Below are 24,215 nucleotides of genomic sequence, written 5' to 3'. Positions count from 1 at the left end.
CAATACGAACCATGACTTTTTCCTTAATATGTTCATCTCCTATCCTGTCAATCTTTGGCTGTTGTTCCTTGCAACTTGAAATTTCATTTTGATCATAAGGAAAACACCCTCAACCAGGTGTGATATGGAGCTACAGAAAGAGCTAATTCTCTTCTGAAGTCTAGGCATTGAGACTCATTTTTTTTCTGTGCAGAATGGAAAGTTTGCAGTCAGAATTGCCTCAAAATCACCATCTTTTTAAAATGCAAATAAATCCAGTCCTGCTACTTGTTTCCCATTGCTGATCACCAATTAAAGAGTTTTCCAAGACAGATAACACAGAAATATTCAGTGGTTATTCTGTAGTCTCAGTTTCAGCCTCCAAGTCTTATTACTCTGTCCTGCTTAATATTTGAAGTTAAAAAATTTCCAGCTTTTTTCATTCAGTTTATTAATTAAAAGATCTAATTGGAAGAAAGACTGACAGACTTCTCATAAGCCAAATTTAATCCTGCTGAAAAATTCAATAAACTCAAAATTATGCTTTTCTTCTGTTTTTCATCCTTCCAGCCAATTTCTTTAGTGCGTTATCCTCCATGAACTCACTGCTGCTTACACAAAGTAAAGATTATTATTTCAATTTGATAAGATTTTCCATGGCCAGTGCACAAAGAAACTCAAAGAAAAAGCAATGAACACTCAAAAGCTTGTCTGCAGAAGGAGGCATAAAGGTTCTCACAAAGATCCAACTGAGTCACATCTTTTGTGTCCTGTGCACTCCAAAAGCAACCTCTGAACCACAGAAGGCAACAGCAAGCAACTCATTTGTTGGACCAGAATTAGATCTTACCTTTTCTCCTTTTTCTCCTATGCCATAGGCTTTGCCCTAAAAATGAAAGAAAAAAAAAGAGGGGAAAATATACACTTGAAAGCAAGGATATCAAACAACACTACAAATACATATTTCATGCTTTCCTTGTTATGCATCCAAGATTTATCTCTCTTTATATATAGACATACAAGTCACTTCACAACTTCTATAGGGAAAGCAATTTCCTTTGGGAAATAATTCCTTGATAATAATTCAGTGACAAATTAAACTAGAAACTTATCCCAAATTCTCCCAGTGCAGCCAGAAAAACATCTTATATTTTATTCATGGAAGAGCATGATGTTACATTTCCAAAAACAAAGTTGCCAACAACGCTTACTGGAATGGATTTTATGCAGGGTTAAAGATTTTCTTGCCTAAAAACTCAGCCTGGCATTTGCATTAATTACTGCTGGGGAAGGCTGTGTCTTGGTCATCCGAATGGAAAAAATCAAGAGAGATTTGCATCTTCTTTGTGTTCTTTTGCCTCATATTGTCCCCCAGCAGATGTGCAGCTGTGGTAATCAAGTGCATCCAAGTAACATATTAGATTAGAAGGCAGATATTTTAGTTATCAGCTGTACCCAGGGATGAAACCTCCATTTGCCTCCAAGAGAGGCCAGTGAGTTCCAGGAAGATCAGGCTCCTCCTGGGACTCAGGTCCAGCAGAGGGAACAGCTTGACCAGGGCACACAATGCTCTGAGCAGGTTCTCAGCATAAAGGAGAAAACAACTACTTACATTTCCATCTGCTTTAGCAAAATCATTGGGTATTTCTTACTTACTGACTCTCCTTTTTCTCCTCGGAGTCCAGGAAGCCCTGGGATGCCTCTTTCTCCCTTGAAATAGAAAATGTGTTAATATCACATAGTTAATTCCTTCCTTTCAAGACATAGAAGGAAAGTCAGGCCACAAGGGTTTGACTGAAACTATGGAAATTATGGACACTTTTGGTTCCACCACTCTCTACAGCCAAGGTTTCAGCTCCTGCCCTAAGGACTGGGTGTACCTAATTCCACGCCTTGAACATCCAAGTTTTCAGATTGATTTTCTGTTCTATTTTTCATATGAAAATACAGGTCCTTTAGAGTGCACTGGCAAGGCAGAGAGTTTTCTCCTGCGAAGTACTTCAAAAGCCTTTATTTTTTATTAAGAGAGGAAATACCTGGAAAGGTGCCTTGAAGAAAACTTGGAGGGTACATGCCTAAAATGTGCAAAAATAATCTGAAAATATTGCTAAGATTTTAGAGCTTTTTTGCTTTTTTTTTTTCTTTTTGTAATCCAAACCCCTTGTTTTCAGTCTCACTAAATTTTCAGTATCAGCTAACCTTTCTCTTCCCTCACACAAATGTGCAACACACACAGTCATTCTTCCTGCTTGTTCCAATGGGGCAGGGGGAAAGTAGCATAGAAAAGAGACAATTGGAAAGATACAATTTAGGATGCTTGAAAAAGTTCTAACTGGAGAAGGACATATATAGGGAGGAAAAGAGAAAAATGATCGATCAAAAACCAAGCAAAACTTTTTCTTCACTTTTCTCTTTAAAAGGACAGTGGTAAAAGGGATAAAGAATCAAAGAAAATCCAAAATTTCATAAATATTTATCAGATACAGAACTTAAAGTGGTGCCAAACCCAGCAAGTGCAGAAAAAATACCCAAAAATCCTTTTCACAGAGCACTCTGCAGTCACAAAGCTAGAGGAAGGACCAGCTGAGGATATAGCCACTACTTGGACTAGTTTAAGGCTGTGTTGTCACCAATTCCTTCAATTCCTCTAGCACTAGGAACTGCTGGGGAGCAGAGGGCTCTGCCCACACACCTCTGCCTAGAGCTCCTTCCTGATTCTCACCCAAAATGTACAAACCAGAATCCTGCTGTGCTGAGCACCCCTTCTCTCACTTACAAATACAACCTATTTGTGCCTCCCATTGTCTTTTGCTAGTAGGGAAATCAAGCACTGTGGGCTTCAGTATTGACTTAACATCAAGCTGAGAAAGTCTCTGACCTGGTCAGGACCCTCCAGTACCAGAGCATCAGTAAGTTTGATGACCCTTGCTCTCCCCAAATCTCCCCACATGGACCATGGAGTAGGATATAATTTTCTGTCTCTATCAAATTTATCCTGATCTATGCCCTCTCAAAAAATGTGCTTAGCAGCACCAGGAACTAAAAACATTTGCCAGGATCATCCTTTCTTTTCCCCAGGTGAAGAAATGATTTTGAATGCACAGGATATATGAAATATTAAAATACTTTCTTTAACCTTTCTGCTTTGTTTTTTTGCCAAAAGAAAGAAAACTCACAGAGTAAGTAGCAAAATATATTAAAAAATATGTCATGGTCAATTAAGAAGGCTGTGGTAAAATTCATGATAATTTTTATGTGACCATCTCTTTTAAGTCACTGAAAGTACAAAACCTTTCTGATTTGGAGGAAAAGATACATCCTGCTAGAGCTTATCTAATACACTGGACTTCACAAACTTCACCATGGCAGGTAAGAATTGTAACTTCTTTGTGGACAAAAACACATTTCATGGAGAAAGGATTTTGCATTTGGATCAAGAGCAGTGCTGGAAGAGAGAAGCCTGTTGATCATCAGCCCAGCGCCCCAACCAGCCATCCTGGCTGCCTGCAAACAACACAGCCTGCAGAGGGACTGTGGAAGGAAAATAAATCAGCCTGGGCTGTCATTAGCATCTAAAATTTATCAATAGACCCAGTTTCAGACATAGCAGCCAATTCTGCCACAGCTATTTCCTGTCTAGCTGTTTCCCAATACGATCCCCTACTGTATCTCATTCCAAAACACATCAACTGTGCCTCCTTGCATTACCCTCACTTTGGCAGCATGGGTGATTGAGGCAGAGGTGTTTATCTGACAGAAATGTTTTCCACTTTCTTGATAACTGCAAGCTCTCCTGTTTATCCCTGCCTTTGAAAGCTTAGAGAAAATAAGAATCACATTATCCTAATTTTTCTTAATTAAATACCAGGTGGTAATGTTGGGAATCTGCAAATAAGCATTGAATTCCTTGCCAAGGTCAGGATTTCAGCCTGGGTAGTTCAGTGATGTTGCAGGGAGAGAGGAGGAGAGCTAAAATTCACTCTTGAACATAGAGCAAGGACTGTGACAAGCTGATCCTTGGCAATAGCAATGAAAGAACTGCTGTCAAGAGTGGTATATGATATTGAATCACAACATCTTTGCAAGCTGGGAGAAAAATCTACTATTCACCTTATTTAGCAGATAGAGAAGCTAAATTATTTGTCTCAAATCATCACATTTATACTAAATTGTTGCCAGATCCCATATTTAAATGGCATCACCCCCAGGTCCTTGAGACTGTGGCACAGTCCTGCCTTGTCTCAACCCAGTACAGCCAGGGAAAAGTCTCTCCCATCTGCAGGAGTGGGACAGTCCTTTTGGGGTCTGTTCCAGACAACCTGCTGATGCTGTGCTTGCAGACACACTCCTCTGTACTCCACAGAGTGTTCTGCACCCCAGGACCCTGTGAGACATTGAGACACCCTCACCAGCACACAGACCTTGGCACAGCAGGGGAAGACAAGGGGATCCTGCTGCAGGGCCCTTTGTCATTAGCATCATTGTCTTTCCTCAACCTCCTCACAACAGTCATGACTTTGCCATTCCTGAAAATACCCCATCACTATTTAAGCTCTCATGGATTGAAACAGAAAACTTCTATTTATCTACACATGGAAGCATAAATGGAAGCACCTTTTTCTGCACAGGCACATTTGAGCAGTAATGAGCCCATGTTCTCTTATTCCAGCCTCCAAATGGCATATTCTTATTTCCAAAATTTCTCCCTGCTGACAGCAGACCAAGCTTTGCCAAAAGACAGCACATCTCTGAAGATGTTTGACCTTCCAACATCCAGAGATTTTTCCTTTCCCCTCCCACAGTCTTTCATAATAACTGAGTGATTTTTGGTGGGATGCAACTCAGTTATTCACCAAACAGGTATAAATTCAGTGACTCAGTTTGCAGAAGTGATTCAGATGGAAATAATTTTGAATATAACTTTTTCCCCAAACATCTTTTCAGATGGTAAAACTGGGAACCTCCAACACCACCAACTTTCACGTCTCCTGCAATGTTGTGACTTTGTGGGTTTTTTTTCTGTACAAGTGCTCCCTTTGAGTCTATTGCCTCATGGCTGTATCTGTAACCAGGCACAGAAGGAAAATGTGTTTCTGCTGAATGCACACGTGTGTATATTGAAGGGGCTTGCAGAACAGCCAGGGTGATAGAAAGGCTGCACTGTGAAACTTGAAGCAGACATCAGAACCACTCTCCTACCCTTTTATCTAGGAAGATGAGTACTGAAGAAGTGGCCTATATTTAACATCATGACTCAGACAATCTTGCTAAGGATAATTGTGACTGATCCTTTACCCCTAGTCTCAAGAAATTTTCTGGAGGGTGGCTGGAAGGCTGCTAAGTAAACTATGCACATGTATTACTGCTGAGCAAGGCACAGCATGGCAGCAGCACCTCGTTTTCCAGGTGACCTACCATGGACCTGTGCATGACCTAGTGAATAACAGTAACTTGCAAAATGCCAGTTTAGAAGCTGCAGGAAAGGATTTTGCAACACATTTACTCTAAGAATGACATAAAGCAGAAAGAGAGAAGCCTAAATGAAAGCATAAAATAACAATAAAAGATCACAAAAACTTCTGCAGTCCCAAGCTCATCCAAAACTGTCTGAATGTAATCATATACTAAATTGACTCTCATTTCTTGAAATCTTCAAATCCTCAATTCACTCTGAAATTGTTCTGCTGTTGTGTTTTTATTAAACAAATGAACTAGCACAAATTACTGACCTTTTGACCTTTGGGGCCTTCAAAGCCAAGTGGACCCCTCTCCCCCTAGGACAAAAAAGACATCATTAATCAAACTTACCTTCTCATTTTATATTCAAGCAAGGGGCCCAATCCTACAACTAACTACTGAGGACAACAAAAACGTTTCCAGGTTTAAGCAGAGAAGATAATAAAGCTGACTTGCCCCTCAGGAGCAATGACAACAAAGCTGGTTTTCAGAGGTCCCAGTCATAGCCAGAAAAAGTGAGCACATTGCTTTTAAAAGCCATGAGATCTTTTTCAATGTGGCCACATTTATCTCCAGAATCTGTTTTATTTTGTTTGAAGAAGGATACACATAACTGAGCTGGATAAGAATAATCACTTTGTTTTCAGTGTTGTTACCAGGACTATCAGCATGACTAGAATTAGGTAAAGAGAAAACACCTGGAGAAACTTCCTTTACCTCTACAGGCATCCCAAATGAAACACACTTATCTGAAAACTCACCTTTTGTCCAGGAGGACAGGAGCAGTTGAAAATCTTGAGATGTCCAACTTGCTCACTGCCAACAGTGGGCCTCACTTCCAGGGGAGGTGCTTCTGTCAGGACCGTGACCTGGCACTGCAGCCAAACACCCAAGGTCAGCACAAAGCCTTTGATGCTGGCTAGTTTCCCCTTCCACCCCCTTTAGACAAATCCCATGGCACTACTGTGTAACACACAGCCAAATGTGTCCTCTTGAGAAATGAAATCCCACCAAAGCCATTCACCCAAGCAATAGGGAAAAAAATGTGGCAAAATGAACAATGAACCAAGACTGAGCAGAGAAGAGTGAAAGGAGAGTGGAAGTTTCTACTGAGAGTTGGCCACAGGAAAAGAAGCTGCAACTGGCACTTTTCTTAGCTGTTTCCAAATAAAACCAGTGGGAAACATGTTGAATATTTCATGCTGCATTTCTGTTGTTCTATCATCACTTCGGGGGTTTTGTTTCCCCTGACAGTTTGACAAGGAAAGAGGAACTTGGAAGCTTCCAATTCCTCATGCTCATCCCTCTGCAGTGGTCCTCCTCTGGTGCTGCTGCACTGCCAATTACACAGTTAGCTTTCAATCACTCTTATTAAACAAAACTATAATCCCACACTGCCACATATTCCCTGATTTATGCAATAGATTTCAGTGAAGAGTGTTCATGTGAAAATGAGTAAATGACAAAAAGGAGCTTACTGGTCCAGAGGGAATGTCACAGCAGGTCTCCAGCTCGGCGTGCCGGGAGTCACAGTAAATCACCATCCGCTGGAGATCAAACTGGGAGACAAAGGCAGGCAACAGCCTCACTGACTGAATTATTAAAGACCCTGTGTCCCTTTGCTTGGACACAAACAGAGCAGGCAAACACAAGCAAAAACCAGATGGTGCTAACTTCAGAGCCCTTCTATAGATCCCATGGTCAATCTCTATCTCTCCCTATCAATAATAGACCAATATCTCAGCATGCTGCAAGAGCTGAGATAATAAGACCCTGAAAATGCCCATTCAAATTCTGGTGTGGGTTTTCATGCCAATCCCTGTGTTCTGGCCAAATTTCTGTCTGAGAAGACATATCCTGGCCATGTCTATCCTTCCTAGAGTTTCATCTAGACACAAGGTCTGTTTTTCTCCTGTTGTGTCTTGCATCTTCTGACCATTTACTCCTGCGTGAGAAATGTTATGAACACATTTGATATGCATATCCCATCCATTCTGCACAGCTAAGAAAGATTATACAAGTGTGAAATACCAAACTATCACACATAAATTATATACTAGGGTAACACTGCTGCTGGACAATCAGCATGTGTGTCTTGACTTTGGTTCATTTGTACTAAGGAATGGATTCCATCTGAGGAATGGAGAATATATCCCAACTCTCTTAGCTAACAAGCTTCCTTTTTCCCCCCCATCTCTTTCTATCACTTACAGAAACATTTATAATGCCAAGATCAAATGGAAAACTACTTTCTGTGTAGCTCAGTACCCAGTTTGATGATATTTGTGTACCATTTTGTCTTTGCTTCTAATTGTACCACATTCTGTGACTAGACAGAAAGACGAAATAAATTTCTCATTTTTAATCCCTGTTCTGGAGATACGGTCTCACATAAAAATACAGAAAGTCCTGTAAGGGGCCAATGTGTCTTAGCTATGTAACACACTGGTAATATTTCAGTGATGCTGCCTCAAGAAAAGGGTCAATTACAACATAACCCCCAATCCCCCTCGTTCCCAGGCTGCAAACCCCAAGCTGAACCCGTACCCCGCTCCAGCCAGCAAGAGCAGTACTCACATCAATGGGGACACTGTCATACAAGCGCTTGCCAATCACAGTCTTTCCTTGAATGTCAATGTTCTCCCTGTCCTCGATGGGCAGCACCTGCACCAGCTTGCAGTCTATGTAGAGGGAGACAGCCTTGGCCTGGATGCTGAGCGCGACCTTGTGCCAGCTGCGGTCGAACAGGTCGCTGACGCGCGCGCTGCGGAACACGGCCCTGACGGCGTCGCTGGCCAGCCCCACGGCGTTGTACTCCACGGCTCTGTTCTCCCCGTCCAGCCTGATGGACACCTGCAGCAGCAGGAGGGCTGGGCTGAGGGGCAGAGCCTTCTCCCTGCCCCTGCCTGCCCCCACCATCACCCACACGCCGCAGCCAGGGGTGGCACGGGCTGTGCTGAGAGCAGGGATGGAATTTTGTGGGAGGTATGGAAAGGTGTAAGAGCCTAAATGAGGGATGGGGAACTCCAGACGGGCACTTTAAAGTGCTGGTTTTTATTGTATTTAAACAATGCAGCAATTTACGGGTCGTGGGTGACGAGCCCAGCTCACAGCCTTCTCAGCCACAGCTGTGGGTTCATCTGAAAGCTTCTTCTAGTTCTGGTTACAATGCATTTTTTACTTTTCATTACAGAGAAGATTAAAACATGACAACTAATCAATACCTTTACTATTACCTATAGCCTATTATAACTACTAACATTACTATATTCATGTTACTATTTTCCAATTACAAAAAATTAGTACATTACAGTTTAAGCTAGAAGTTGTTTTTCAGTTTTCTTGCAGTGAAAAATTTGGAGATCTTTTCTCTACTTGCAACATAGCCTTTTTGTTTGTCTGTGAAAATCTTCTTGTTTCATAAAAACATCTTTTGCTTGAAGTAGATTTATCTTTTGCTCTAAGTCATAAAAGCCCCTTCCAACTCACTTGCTCTTTACCTTTTCAGTTACCCAGTAAAACTAGCTTAGCAATTCTTTTCTTCTATATCAAAGCTTGCTATCATTTCTATTTCTTCTTCAGATTCTACATTGAAAAATCTTTCTGTTATACATACATTTCTGTAAAACCTTTCTATCAAATCCTTATCCTTCCCAGCAGAAAGGGAGCCTACACCTGTGCTGGTGAGCAGGAAGGGGCTCCACAGGCTCCAGTGCAGACCCATGACCAGCTAAAGCCTCCTCCCAAGTACAACCCTTGGCAAGTTTTCAGCACAGGCCACCTTGCTGCCACAGCTGGGTGGTAGCACAGGTCACAGCACCTCCCCAAAGCTGAACCTGGTCTGGATCCCTCTACCCTGTGTGCTCCTCCACTGCTTCCAGCAGGTTCTCTGCTCCCATCACATCCTCAATTGTCCCATGGGATATGGAAAAATACCTCCCTGCCTCATATGAAACCAGTCTGCTGAGCTGTGGCACTGCCCAGACTTTTATTTCAGGTGCTTTGAACAGAAAACTGCACCCCATCCCTCTGTGCTGTAAGCTACAGAGCAGGCAAAAATAGGTTTTTGGAGACATGCAACTTTGAGTTCATTTACAAATTGGTGTCTTCTTTTACCAAAGTCAGGCAGTCACCAGTAACAGCAGGGAATGGAGCAGGCAGAGCCAGGAATGATGCCAGGAGTTTGGGCACCTTGGCACAGAACTGTGGGGGATGTGAGGAGCCCAGGGGGGGCTGACTCCACATCTGACCCAGCTTTGTGCAGCTGGGCACTGTGCTGGCTGGGAATGCCAGTGCTGGCATCTGTGAGCAGTGCAGGTCTGCAAGGCACCAAACCACCACCAACCTCACATGAAACAAGGCTCATGGGGCTCCAAGGCACTTCTGGCACCATAATCTAAGGCACTCTTGAAATTATTATTGCAAATATTGTGTGTTTCTCTCTTCACACCTAAGCAGTTCAAATTTTCAACTTCCTGCAAGAAATACTGTGTGACACATTCTCATTCTGCAGCAACTAGGAATGCATGTGGCACAGTAAATCACTTCATTTAACAAAATTGTAGCCTATAATAACTTTCATATAAACCTTTTCCTGCTGTCTCAAACCCAGTTATCTAATTCTTCAAACTGCACCTATTCTTCAGTGAGAGTTCCCAAATCCTTCTAAATCCCAAAGAAGCAATACTGAATTACACAGCTCTGTGAGCCCATGCTGACAGCTCACTTTAGGGTCCTGGGTAGTTCCATCACCACTGTTTTTGGTGCTGAGCAGAAAAATGTACAGCCCATCCAAACCACTCCCTCCTCAAGCACCCCTGAAAACCTAAACCAAGCTGCTAAGAAGATGTTGTGTAGGGACAGACAGCCCTTTAGTACACACTTACAGTATGTTTTTCTGAGAACCTGAGAGTACCTGAAAAAAAAGTAACTAGATCAAGTTGTGCAGCACCAGGACTCAGGATTATGGAGTTATAAAAGGTGTTACACTGACATCCAGAGCAGGAACCAATAATGTATTTCCAAGTTACCTAGAAGCTGTGCAAAACCTGACATAACTCACTGCTCTGTAGTACATCCATGTGACAATCTTTTCCCAAAAAGGCAAAATATTTTCCCTAAGCAGAACTACCTGAACAAAACAAATGAAAACTCAGCAGTAGTTTCAAGGGCAAGGATGGTATATTTTTGTCCCCCTTTGCAGCTAACACATTTGTCTGCATCCTAATAACAACCAAGGTATATACAATATATATACAAGGTATATTTATTCAGGGTTTGAATTAAAGGTAAAATATTTGCAGCAAAACCCACTTAAAAAAGGAATTTTACTAGTTCACAAGAAAAAGTAGTGGGAGATTAAGGCAAGAAAACTGGCTTATGGCCAAAAAAAAAAAAAAAAAAAAAAAAAAGCTGTTCCAGCCACTTACCTGTGGTATGCCATACTTGTCAATAATCTGCCAGATATACCAATCTTCCTTCCTGGAAGCCTTCCGGAATTTGAAGGTAGTTACAAAGGCATATTCATCAGGCAGGCCTTGTGGAAACACATCCCTGGCATGGGGAGGGGAAAGAGAGCAATGAATCAGGCTTAGCAGAACTTCTAAAACTCTCTTCATGTCCCAGCAATGCTTTCTAAAAGTATCATTATAGTTCCTAAACTATAATCTGCTTTATTGGAAATCCTGAAGTGAGATGGACATGAGCTTGTGCCCTCCAGGTTCTGTCTTTATTGGAACCCTTTCATCATTCCAATAGTGAAGCTCTCAAATTGGGTAAAATATAATGGAAATCTGCAGTTGAGTATCCATCACGTTAAAAAGGCTGTTTTTCACTTCATGCTTCTATTTTCATGAAATTGTAAATAATTCTGTTCTGTTCCAGATGTACTGGAGACCTGTGACTTCTGAGAATGGCCAGGAACACACCAAACCATCTAAATGTACCAAATTATAGCAACAAATATTGTAATATCTGCCCCAAAACAAGCCCTACACCTTATGTCTTTACAAGAGGATCCTTAGCTGCAGCCCCAGATAACAGAAGTTTCTCACATCCAACATTGCAAACACATCAGGCAGAGATTTACTCAGCATGAACCACGACCCCTGCACGTAACAAACACATGAAGTAACCAAATCCAACACTCTTTTCCTCTACTCCATCATAAAAACCTGTCACAGCATGGGGATGGAGGGCAGGACAGAAGGCATAGCTAATCCAGTATCACTGTTTTTTTCTTACTAGCCATTACTAGATACCTAAAAACAAGAACAAACAGAAAAAAAAAAAAACCATCTCTCTCATATCTCTGTCTCTTTGGAATCCAGGAGTCTAACTCAGAGACAAATGCAATTTCTGTATCAACAGCTTTTTATGGATTAATCCCATATAGACTTTTGCATCCTCCCCCTGAACTCAGGTAAACTTCTGACATTCACAATATCCCTTGACAAGGAATCACTCACTGCTGCCCATTGCATAATGAGCCTCCTCCTCCTTTGTTTAGGACTTTGTTAGGGAAAAAACAATGAACTTACTCTTCTTCTATCTTTTATGCCATCCATGATTTTTCAGACTTTGCTGATAATGCCTCTAAGCCATCTCTTTCCCCACCTGAAGAGTCACATTTAACATTGTTCTTTATACCCAAGCCATCCTATGATCATTCCCAAATAAACCCTTCATAAATATCATGTCTTTGCTCTGGGACATCTGAGCAGTCAGGCATGAGCACTCAATACAAAACAAAACATAATGGCAGCAATTAATGAAGAACAAACTTTGAAATGTTGTCCTAATGAATAGCTAACATAATCCATCACTATGCAGAAGCTGGCACAGTCCAAGGCACATAAAACTAGAAGCCTTTAATTGCATTAAAAGCAAAAAGTCCTCAAAATTTCCAGAATACTGTTTTGCAGTTGCAGCAAAGGTTGAGACCCAGTCTTTCCTAATGCCAAAATATTCAATCATTTTAATCTGTGCTCTGAATCTCCCATCTTTTCAGCCAAGTTATAAATTCAGAACACTCTGGTTTCATCCACTAATGTGGCTTTTGCTGTATAAAGTGCCCCTGCAGGATATGCACCATTATAAGTTGGTTTTCCCTCTGGGGACACAGAGACTCTGAATTCTTCCAACACAAAACTGAACCAAGCTCCCACTGCTCCCTTAAGAAATCCTTCCTCCAGGAGAGCAGACAAGGCTGTCTCACTTCTTGGTACCAGTTATTTTAACCAGGGAATTTGCCTGGAAATTTGCAAATCTACATAAAGGGCCAGAAGGAGCACCTGGAAGTGAACAGAAGTAAGATCTGGAAGGGGGATTGCCTTAAACTAGATATTAGGAAAAAATTCTTTGCTGTAAAGGTGGTCAAGCACTGGAACAGTCTACCCAGGGAAATGGTGGATTCACCATCCCTGGAAATGTTCACAGAAAAGTGTGGATGTGGCACTTGGGAACATGGTGGTGAACATGGAAGTGCAGCATAACAGTTGGACTCAGTGATCTTATAGGGCTTTTCCAGAGGTAAACATTTTATGGTTCTGGACAGCTCTGAGCTGGGAACAGAGTATCATTATGCAAGCTTAATTTCAAAAAGGGTTTTCAGATGTTTAATACCCACAGAAATAACTGGGAATTAGGTAGCTAAACATCCCAGTGAGTCTGGCCACACCTCATCACACAAGGCTGACAAACAGCCCATCAGGTAGATTTAAACTGACAGAAAGCCATAATGACCCATTACCTGCCATCCTCAACTGATTTTTAAAGCTGTTGAGGAACCAGCTGCAAGTTCCCAACAGAGACAGGTTTCATGCCAAAAGCAAATCTGAAGACACTCTCATTGCTTTGAAAATGTGATAAAAGCTGTTTCTGAAGTCACTGGTCCCTGTATCTTTTACAGAACTGCATTGCTACATAAATAACAAAAACTGTGATTAGTAGTTTTAACTTATTTCCTCACTTAAAAATTATCTGCATCTAGAAGTTCAGCTTTACTTGGGGATCCAAGAGCAGGAGCTGTTGTCCTCAGAAATGTTTTATGTTCTTCTTTCACACAGGGCTGAACTGAACTGATGATCAATATTGTGGAACTTTGCTGGATGCCTGGTACCTACAGGGAGCATTCTGCCAGCTCCTTGATCTATAATTCTGACAACAGGATGGATTGCAGAAGAGGCCCTTATAAAACTCCAAGACAAAAGAATCTCCCAGTGCTGCAGGTTAGTCTAAGAGTCAGCTCAACTACAAGGTCAGATGAATCACGACTTGTAAAAGGAAAAAAAATCAGTAAGAAGGCAGAAAACTCTTTTAACTATTGCTAGTTTTTAATATATAGTGACCTTCTCACATGCTTTAATTTGCAATAAGACTTTTCATCTGTGACAATAAGCATGAGATCCTACATCTCTAATAACACTATGGAAAAAATTGTATTATCAGTTCTCATTTCAGACACTGAATGACATTTGGTGAGGAAGAGTGCAGTTAATGTACTTGAGCAATTTGACCAATTTTACAACAGCTAAGCCCACTATTATGAAATGTACCCCATAAGATCTGCAAAACCAAAATGGAGAAAGAAAATTCATTTAAATATGCTTCACATCACCAGAGGCTCTTAGAATGACAAGAGGAAAAATCAAGAAAAGAGGAAAAGAAAAAGAAAAGGGAAAAGGAAAAGGATATAGAAGGATGTGTCTTCTATATCCTTGGCATACATCTTTTCAACTTCTACTTCAGAAACTTCAGTGGTGGAACACATCCTCTCTAGGTAATTTTTTCCTGTCTTTCTCTGTCCTACTGTAAAAAAAAGAGGAATTTATTCTAGATCTCACTTGCTGTCATTTATTTTTCCCGAAACAACTTTTTTTCCATAAGAAGCCATGTGAACAACTTGTTCTCCTCTTTGCTGCAGTCTTTTCTTTGTTTCTCAGCTCTCCTTAGAGTCCTTTGCTCTACATGACCAAAGCCTTCAGTCATTCCACCTCCATCATGCTTTATCTCCTTTTTACCTTGTTAGAAATAGGAGACAGTAAGGAACCTCTAGAGATCCTCTCATCTAAATAAGGCTTTTCTTGAGTTTAGATTTCATTGATTTAAATTGTCCCCATTCCTTCTTGTCCTGTCAATGAATATGACTAAGATTCTGGCACTGTCTTCTTTGCTTCCTCCCTGTCAGATATTTATACACATGTATTTATACACTTCCTCCCTCACTGAGTCTTCCTTTCTCTAAGCTGAACAAGTTTTTTGTCTCTGCTCTTCTTAATATGAAATATTTGTTTGGGAAAAGTGAGAAAAAAGGAAGCTTTCGACAGGTTCCACATTCAGTGTGGGAATCTTTGGTGGCTTTTTGTACAATTTCTTCTCTTGGAAGAGGACAAATGATGAGACCAGGGCAGGAGCTCATGGAGAAACCTAAGGTGGGTGATTGAAGTCAAAGCTGATGTCAGGAGACACAGAAAAACACACAAAGGTATCATGCCCTAAGCAACCCAAGACTCTGTATTGGTACAACACTGTGCCAATACAAAGAGCAAATAGATTATGGCCAGAAGCTTGGCCAAGCATCAGGTAATTCTGTGAGGTGGTAGCCAAGATCATGATCAAGTCAGGCTGGAACCAGACCAGGCTTTTCTTAAGAGAAAAATGAGGATGGACATGGCCAGCAGGATGGCCCTGGAGTCACAACTAGGAGACACAGGTAGACAACAGAACTGAAGAGTGAGACAAAATCTTGGCATTAGGCAAGACACCACTGATGAGAAACAAGCCTGACCATCCAAAAACAGAAGTCTGCAGCACAGTTTTGGCCAGGAGATGCACTGAGGAGCCATGAACAAGCAGTAGGACATCCCCAGTTATATGAGGAGTGGGGAAAATCACCAGCCAGATTTTGGGGCCAGTCCTCAGACAGCTACAGAGACCTGTGAGCCCCTCAGTAATCAGGTCCTTGGCTGAACCAAGCTCTGGCTGCTGGGTTTGTCTGCTCACAGATGATGCCTCACCACAAAGAGGAAGAAAGTTGATAGTTGTAGGTTACAGATCAGAAGATGAGTAGGCACATTTCCCAGACAGCTAATCTGGCACTTTGCAAAAGTACTATTGCTTGTATAAAAGAATACAAATCCTTTAAGCAGATAATAAAGTGAATTACATACATTCCTCAGTTACTGATTTTGTATCTAATTATGAGGTGTTGCTATCAGTTGCTAAACATTGCTGGAGGTTATCTGTGAGCCACAACAGATGTTTTTGTTTGGTTTATTATTCCAGTTATCGGGTTTGTGCAGCTTTACAAGATTTCATTTTCTGTGAGCAATGGCCCTATGTGCAGCATCTCAGAGTCCTGTCATACAAATGCTAAAATGAACCAAATATGCAAACACCTTCCATGGTGCTATATCCATTTGGGTTCATTCCCAAAGCACAGGAGTGTGGAAGTTACAATACAAAAGACTGAAAATGTGAAAGTCCTCCTTGAATTCCATGTTTCAGAATAAATCAAAACGATTTTTTTTTTCATTTCAGTCTACTAATTGAGGATGTTTCGCTTGTAATTGTCCTGGGTGATAAAATATTCTGCTTATTTTAAGGGCAACAGCAACAACAAATAAATGGGTGTAATCTGAGCAGATGGAAAGCTGTCATAGTTGGCTGGTCTGGCTTCACTCCCTCAGTCTTTCTGAGAAAACAACAGAAACAGCAACAACAAAGTTCTTCAACCCTTACTTTAGAAAAAGGATTCAAATGGACAATCTTTGTAATCTGTGCTTTCTCCAGTGTTTAATGGGATTCATCCTTAAAAGCATGCCTTTCTCCCCTGGTCTTCACTGATCATGACTCTATTTACTCTTAGACTTGTTATCATTTATGGACTTTACAGAAAACAGTTTTCCTCTCAGTATATCATGTTTTTTAAATTGTATTAACATGGAGAAAGAGGAGGAGGGGAAAAGAGCACATCAATCCTGTTGGTTCCAGGAGGAAAAAACAAATATTGTGAAATCAAGCAGACGTAATTCATAGGAGAATCTCAAAAATGCAGTGAGCTGAGAAAAAGAGCTAAAAACAGAATAAAAAGTAACACTCCTCATCCATAAGAAAGAAGATGAGTATTATTGATTTTTTTTCTTTAACCTGAAGTTCAAACCAGCACTGAGAAATTTACTGCAAAAATGTTAATGATGACAATTCAATCCATGGCTCGTAGTTACTCAGTGAAATTATGCACTCACTCTTTTCAAGGCTAATGCTAGCAGGGCTGAAGTGACAACCAAAGGAACACTTGTGATAGACTGTGACACAACTGGCAGCCTTAGGTCATAAAAGACTGTGAGGACTGACTCCATATTGAGACAGGATTAGAAACTGCTCATTCTACAAAGCCAGAACCCACATTTGCTAACTGGTCACAGCACCTACCAGCAAGTGGTCTCTTGTGTTTAGCAAGTTTCTGTCTCAGTGGGAGTATTACCAAATATTCCCTTTAGAAGCTGTTTATGTAGCCCTAAGTTCTTTTGTGAATGTCTCCTCAGAACCACTGAGATTCACCAAATAAGCTCCTATTGTGCCAGGATGGAGCCTGTAGTTACTGCTGAGGCTCCTGACCACGCTGTGCACATTCTGTGCCAGCTGAACTGAAACAGCTGCTCAAAGCAGAAATACACCTGTAGCTACCACATAACTACTATAAAGTTAACCTAGAGGAGCCAAATAATGTAAGGCAGAGGTTCAGATGAAAATAAAGTGAAAACCCAGAGTACTCACTCAGTTCTCTGAACAACAGGAAAGCTTCCAAGCCGTACATAAGCACTCTGAACCCCATCTTCTTTCATTCCAAAGATCTGCTTCACGCTGAATGAATCCATCAGGTCAAATCCTATCCATTACAGAAATACAGATAAAAGATATTAATCAGGCAGTGGGACATGCCCCCAGTTGTACTTACATGGATCTCCTAGCCTACAAACAGCACGTTAAAAATGAGCCTTGTTCTTACTGGGAAAAGCCAGAGCAAAATTTTGATATGATCTAATCCTCTCATCCCAAAATCTCAAAACTAAGCTTAAATTCAAGCTGTCACAGGCTTGAGCAGAGTTTTCCAAAAATCAGTACTTAATTTTTGCAGTGCTACAACATCCTGAAAATGCTGCATAATTCATTAACTCTCATGCAGAAAAATGCAGAGGTGCAGACTGAAACATTTATTCACAGAATAAGAAAAAACACAGAATGTTTTGGGTGGGAAGGAACCTTTAAAGAACATCTAGTTCCAACCTCTCTGCCATGGGCAGAGACACCTTCCCCTAGATTAGGTTTCTTAAGGCCCCATCCAGCCTGGACTTGAACACTTCCAGGAATGGGGAGTCCACAGATTCTCTGGGTAACCTGGCCCAGTGTCTCCCTGCCCTCATTGTAAATATTTAATTCTTTATATCCAATCTAAACCTACCCTCTTTCAGCTTAGAACTGCTGCTCCTTGACCTGTCACTATAGACCCTGATAAAAGGTCTCTTTCTTTCTTGCAAGACCCTTTATATTGAAAGGCCATGAGAAAGTCCCCCTGGATCCTTTGCTTCTCCAGGCTGAATATCCCCAAGTTTCTCAATATTTCTTCACAGCAGAGATGTTCCTGCCCTCTCATCTTTTTCATGGACCTCCACTGTGTATCCACTCCAATGCTCCAGGTCTTCCCTGAAAACTACTTGTGCAAGAAACTTGACCACATACACTTCTAATATTTTAATAGAACTCAGTCCAATCAATTTATCATTATCCTGAGTTGTTAGTCTTGCTGAAAGACAATTGGCTAAGACTTCTGACTTTGTTCTAACAAGCCATTTTTAGTTCAATCTTAAACTAAACATTTAGCTCAATCTTAAGCTTAAAGCTTAATCCATATGTGAGTCAGTGCAGCTCCAGCATCAACGTGGTCCCAGCCTCAAGGAACATTTGGTTTTGTGACACAAAGTCCCAGGTGCTGAACCCTGTGAGGGACAGTGGGGCACAATGGTGCCATGAATGCATCCAGTTCCTGGGGTGCAGAACTCTGGATGCAAACATCCTGCTTTTAGCTCCAAACTGGCTCCACAGGGCACAAATCCAAACTATCAGCCACTCCCAGAACCAAACACCCTGTGGAGTTAGATGCAAAGGCTTGTAAAAGGCCGGTTGTGAGCAACTGAGCAGACAATACATGTTTTAATTTTATTCAGGCTATTCCAACATCTTCTCCCCCTTACACAGGCACAATTACACATATTAACTCCTGGTTTTGTCATTCCAGCACACAAACCTGCGGACATAAGTGCAGTTTATTTGGATAAACTGCTTTTAAAACTATGGCACTTCTTTCAACTTTGTTCAATCAGTAAGTCTTTAGACCTTTCTAGGATAGATAAACATTTTTCTGTGATAAAATTAAGCCTGAAGATTCTTGGGTTTCTTAGTTGTCCTCCTGAACCTTTCAGGCTGAAAGGCACTGCAGAGCTTGAAAACAGCATTAACAGGAAAAGGTACCAATCTAATGATATTATTCTTCATATTTATACAAATAAATAGCTGCAAAAACCTGTGTGGGCCAGTACCCAAGCAAACCAAAATAGCAAGCAGCAAATAAAATATAAATCTTCCATCATTTTCTGGACCTTTTTCTGAAGAAATTGCTTCTTCTGAGGAAATATAATCGTAATTATTTGCAAAGACAGAAATGGCTGTCTGGTGCCAAGTTGAGGCCTTCAGTATTACATCAACTTTCCTGGCTGTCAACAGCTTTTTCTTTTTGTCCACTCTATTTTCAGCTATTACTGGGCATTTGGGAGGGCAAATAGAGCATTTAAAATGCTCCAGGGCCTCATGGCTGCAGCTCATAATCACCTCTGCAGCCAGCAGCCCCCTGGCACTCTGCAATCAGCCACGATTGCAGCTGGGAGCCAGGGCAGACAGACCCCCCAGAACACGAGAGCTCCCCCCTGGCTGTCACAAACCACGCTGTGACTTGTTCATGCAGCTCATTCCACCAGGCAGCTCATCCCTCATCCACTCCCACCACAGGAGCTGGGGATGTAACTGGGTGGTGCTGGCAGGAAAGGACCCCTCTGACTGGGAAAGGGAGCTGTTAACTGGAGAACATCCCACATTAGCCGTTCACAGGAGAGGTGCAGGGGCGTGTGGAGATGGGCAGCTGCCACTGCCCTCCCAAAGCACCTCCAGCAGCAGGTGAGCAGGCAGCAGGGACACAGCACACAGCACAGGCTTGCTATGATGAGTGGGAAGGATGGGGAATTAAATACAGGAAAAGCCTTTTCCATGGAGGTACCATGGGGTTTATTGCAACCAAAGCAGGCCAGGGATAAAAGAGACAGAGAATGGAAGGGTTCAGATTTAAATATGGAGAAAGTGGGGTGGAGAGCATCAGGGAGCAATGGGAATGGGGAAATGGTGCATAGGCAGGGCAAGGGACCAGGGAAACCAACAGGACAACAGGGGTGGAACAATGCAGTAAAACTGTGGCGACCAGGGGAAGGGAGAACATTCTGGGGAATGACCATGTGGGGGTAGAAGGGGTGGTCTGGGCCAGTGGGGAACATGGAGTGGGTATATTAACATAAAGCAGCAAAGGAGCTGTGGGGAGAAGCTGTTTGTTGCTATATTGTATGTGTCATTGACAACTTCAGTGTCTCTCCCTCCAGGGTATGATACTCAGTGTTTCTCTGGCAGACCCCTGGGCTTCCACAGGGAAGAGCTGTGGATGAAGGTTGAAATGCTGCCCAGGTGATGTCCTTCTGTCCAGTCACCAGAGGCCTCAAGCTGTGAATTCCTGTTCTCTTCACAGGTCTTGTAAAGCTCTCTCACTAAAAATGCTCCAATGCAAGACACAGTGACAAAATGTTCCTGCCAAGTTTTCCCACCATTAGCTCAGGCCCAAAGCTGTGCTCGTTATCTCTGACAGCTCAAATGAACATTCATATCATGAGCAGCTCTGAAGCTGTGCACTCTGGTATGCTTTTCCAGTGGAAACAAGAGCCAGATTCAATCAATCTCTTCTTCTTTTTCTCCTGAATTTCCTATCAAAATGCACTTTTAAAGCCTAAATAACACCATGAAACATAAGCATGGCTATCAAAACTATTTTGCAAACGGAATTTGGTGTAATGAAAATAAGCCACGCTCCCACAACATAATCCCATTTATATTTAGGATTGGGTAAAGCAGAAAAGTAAATCATAATAGGATTTCTTTCCTTGAGACTATGGATTGGCAATTCAAAAATTGCTTTCTCTATTTTTAATTAATTGTTGAATGAGGAAGCTCTTTGAAAGATGCAATGGAGATCCAGGGAAAAGTTAAGTCCTTAGGTGTGTCAGAGTTTACACTCAAAAGCAAAGGGTTTTTTATTTTAATCACACTATTAATTTATTCTGTGCCAAAACTAAATATTGCCCAACTGGTGAGATAACCTCCACTCTTGGATACTCCATTTACAATCAAAGCTCTTAAAGGTAAAGGACTTTAGATTTCAGTAGAATTACAAAAAATTTGTCATCAAGCCATACACTAAAAAATTAAGAACTCTGCCAAGGATGAGATGCATCTCACCTAATTTTAGCTGTCTGAAAAGAAGATATATGATGGATGAAAGTTTCCTCAGTTTCCTTGTGAGTCAGCAGAGAAATTTAGGAGTCATTAAGACCAATCATCTTAAAAACATGCTGAACCCCTACCTGGAATGCCTCCTACCTTTCAGCAGAAAGGGAGCTTATACAGACAGAAATTTTCAGAGTATTGAAGTTGTGTGAGATGAATTCTGCTCACAGGAAATGATATCCATTTTGTGCAGGCAGTAAAGCAGGAGTAAAGAGGACAAAAATGTTAACAAATCCCACATAGCTTACATTCACGTTGCCTTATTTGCCATCAGAATTGCATAAACGTTGCAGATTTTAAAATTCAGCTTAACCAGCTATGATTTTCAAAATCCTTCTGAAGAACAAAGAAACAAACCCAAAATATTGTTATTTGAGCTAAGAAAGTGCTCAAGGCAGATTACCCAAGTGGAACTGGAAAGAAAACACCAAGGCAAACCTCCAAATGAATTTGTGATTAGAGGAGCCTCTAAGATTGTTTCAGCTGAAGGACAAGCAAATACATTATTATCATCACTATTACCACTACTAGTAGCATTACTACTGTTAACACTAATATTACTACTGTTATTACTGTCATTTTGTTTACTTTGTGTGCCTGGAAGCCTTTTGCATGGATTACATTCCCTTGACTTTAGGAATGGAACTGGGATTGTAAGAGAGACAGCATGAAATTTTAATTTTGATTTTTTAGTCTTGAATTACAGTATTAATGTAGAAAATGCTGTGGTCATTTCTGCAACACCTGATGAGGACATTTCACCTGGCAGTGTTTGTTCACTGACAGTGCAGTAAAAACTGCTCAATGAGATCTTTCCCCAAAGAATTAAATGTGTCACACAGCATTTCTGTGCTGGACTTACAGCAGAAATAATCTGTTCTTTGGTTTTCCCACACCAAGGAGGCACCATATTGTCAGTGGCTTATGGAAAATGAGATGCCACATGTAACTTCCCAGTTCTCTCTACAAGTGAATGGGAAAGAATAGACCTGCCTAAATTAGGAAGGGCAAAGATGCTGTTACCTCTTGCACCATGCCCAAGCACAGGGTGAAAGGGCAGGACTTTCTTGTTCTCAGCTGCTTTGATTTAAAAGGTGGCTTTTTGTGTAGCAGGGCAGGTGTGGTTTCCCAATTGGCTCATAAATGCTTAATCAGTAATGCCATAAACATGGCATTTAATAAGATGCTCTTTGATCTTAAGCCTCTTACTTCATTAAGCTTCTAAAACAATACAGGGCCACTGAAACCCTCTAACATGATTACATCTGAAAGCCAGCAGACCCTAGTCCATATTAAAATTAAAACAGTGAGCTGAAAGAGCAGCTCAGATTTGTAACAGCATACTTGGCTTGAAAAGTAATTTCTTATGCCCTGCTCTGCTGATCAAATCAGCTGAATGTCTCAGTACCTGAGAGTTATAACCCCCTTACAGGAAGCAGCCTGTTTTCCAGAATCAGAAAACATACCCAGATCTTTCTGTTGCAGGGAGAAGATGGCAGAACTTGGCACTGGACAATTTATACATGATCTAACTGTAATATACAGCCAGATTCTCTTTTACAGGACAAATGTCCACAGTGCACACAACACTTTAAAGCATGGCCAAAGGGTGATCCAACAGCTCTGTACTCATCCTGTGATCCTACAGCGTTTGTTCCAAGATTATTATCTGAAAACCGACTAAAGGGGCCATGGTTGGTTGCCCTGAATATGGGCTGTATTTCTGCCTGGCTCCATTAAGGATCTGATATGGGCAGCATGGTGGAAGCTGTTGGGCAGGTTGAGATTTTCCTGACTCTCCTGTCTTCAAGGCAAAAAACCCCACAAAAACCAGAAAAAGAGAGCAAAAAATGTAAGTTTTAATAGCCAGAAAATGCAGCGGTGAGCTCATTTGGAAAGGCTTCTCAAAGGACAGAGTCATTGACTTCTTATTCTGCCCAAAGCAGCTTTCTGAAAAAAGTCTCTGGATTTGTGTTCCCAAGGATCCCAGGATAACACTCACAGGGGGAACAACTGGGCCACTTCTAATTGTGAAAGTTTTTGGTGAGACAACAACCTGGAGAGGAATGTGGAAAGTGGTTGAGGAAGGGATCAGGAAAGGCACTGGACACCACACAGCCACAAGTGTGGTGTCTGGAATATATTTACTACAGTGGATTGCCAGCCACGAGCACTAATATCAAACAAAGCAGCTTTTGCAGGAAATGCTCCTTCCTCTGGTCTTGCTCAAACTCCCAGCTGAATTACCAGCCTTGTCAATGCATTGGTGAAGTATCACCAATAGCCATGATCAAGGGAGTTGTCATCACCTGCTGGTTCACCTACCTTCTGAAAACTGCAATCTGTACAGCCTGAGATAAAAGAGCTCACGCTCCTTTTACTGGAGGATGGTCAATGGCACTGAACTTTACTGCACACCAGAGCAGTGTATGAATTCCTGTGAAAAAGTGACACCTGGGAGTCTTTCAGCAAATCCATGAACTTGCCTAACATCTCTGCACTCTTGAAAGTTAAGTTTTCACAGATTTCCTGTGCCCACGAGAAAGAGCTTGTATGCCCTCAGTGTCCCTTTTAACTCCTCTAGTATGGTCTGCCAGGTTATTGCCACTGTAAGGAGCCCTAGTTTTATTACCTTAGTTTGTTTCTGTGCTAATATATACTCTAAAAAAGAGGAAAAATATGCTGTCATGCCATAAAATAAGGTTTATTTAATGGTGGTGTATTTAATGAGATAGGTCTAACAATCAGGCATGTCAAGGCAGAGTGTAGATGAGGTTATTTTTTCTTTCTCCTGTATCTAAACATTTGGCATCCATGTCTTCCACAGAGCTCTATGCTGAAGGCAACTATTTCTGGACAGCCAAGATGTGTCTCAATTCAGGGCTGGAGTAGAAGTGTCCAAATCCCAAAGGATTTACTTTACTCAGCATGTGTTTTTGTTCCTGTTGTAGTAACCCTTACCTGCTACAGTATTTTTGCAGTTCCTGACATTTCTTCTTCCACAGGACAAGAAACCCTGCCAAGAGCTGAGCAAGTACCAGATTTTAGGCATATTAACATCTCACTGAAGTGTCCATCTCAAAGGATTTTCAACCACATCTAATCTAAGCCTTCTTTCTTGC

The 24,215-nt window shown here is 41.5% G+C and overlaps 1 protein-coding gene across 1 annotated transcript in view; it reads right to left on the bottom strand.

The window, feature by feature from the left end:
* The window catches only part of COL22A1 (collagen type XXII alpha 1 chain), a 218,091-nt gene that overhangs the window by 120,211 nt on the left and 73,665 nt on the right, over nucleotides 1-24,215 (bottom strand). The window contains exons 5-12 of the mRNA XM_056485694.1: nucleotides 17,215-17,326; nucleotides 10,866-10,989; nucleotides 8,014-8,289; nucleotides 6,915-6,995; nucleotides 6,198-6,311; nucleotides 5,709-5,753; nucleotides 1,636-1,689; nucleotides 830-865 (exon numbers count right to left, since the gene is read on the bottom strand). Coding sequence (XP_056341669.1) covers nucleotides 830-865; nucleotides 1,636-1,689; nucleotides 5,709-5,753; nucleotides 6,198-6,311; nucleotides 6,915-6,995; nucleotides 8,014-8,289; nucleotides 10,866-10,989; nucleotides 17,215-17,326 — 842 coding nt within the window. The remainder of the gene's footprint in view (nucleotides 1-829; nucleotides 866-1,635; nucleotides 1,690-5,708; nucleotides 5,754-6,197; nucleotides 6,312-6,914; nucleotides 6,996-8,013; nucleotides 8,290-10,865; nucleotides 10,990-17,214; nucleotides 17,327-24,215) is intronic.

This window comes from Oenanthe melanoleuca, chromosome 2, assembly GCF_029582105.1.
Source record: "Oenanthe melanoleuca isolate GR-GAL-2019-014 chromosome 2, OMel1.0, whole genome shotgun sequence".
In the NCBI taxonomy this organism is placed as follows: Eukaryota; Metazoa; Chordata; class Aves; order Passeriformes; family Muscicapidae; genus Oenanthe; species Oenanthe melanoleuca.
This window is presented reverse-complemented; position numbering and strand designations above follow the sequence as displayed.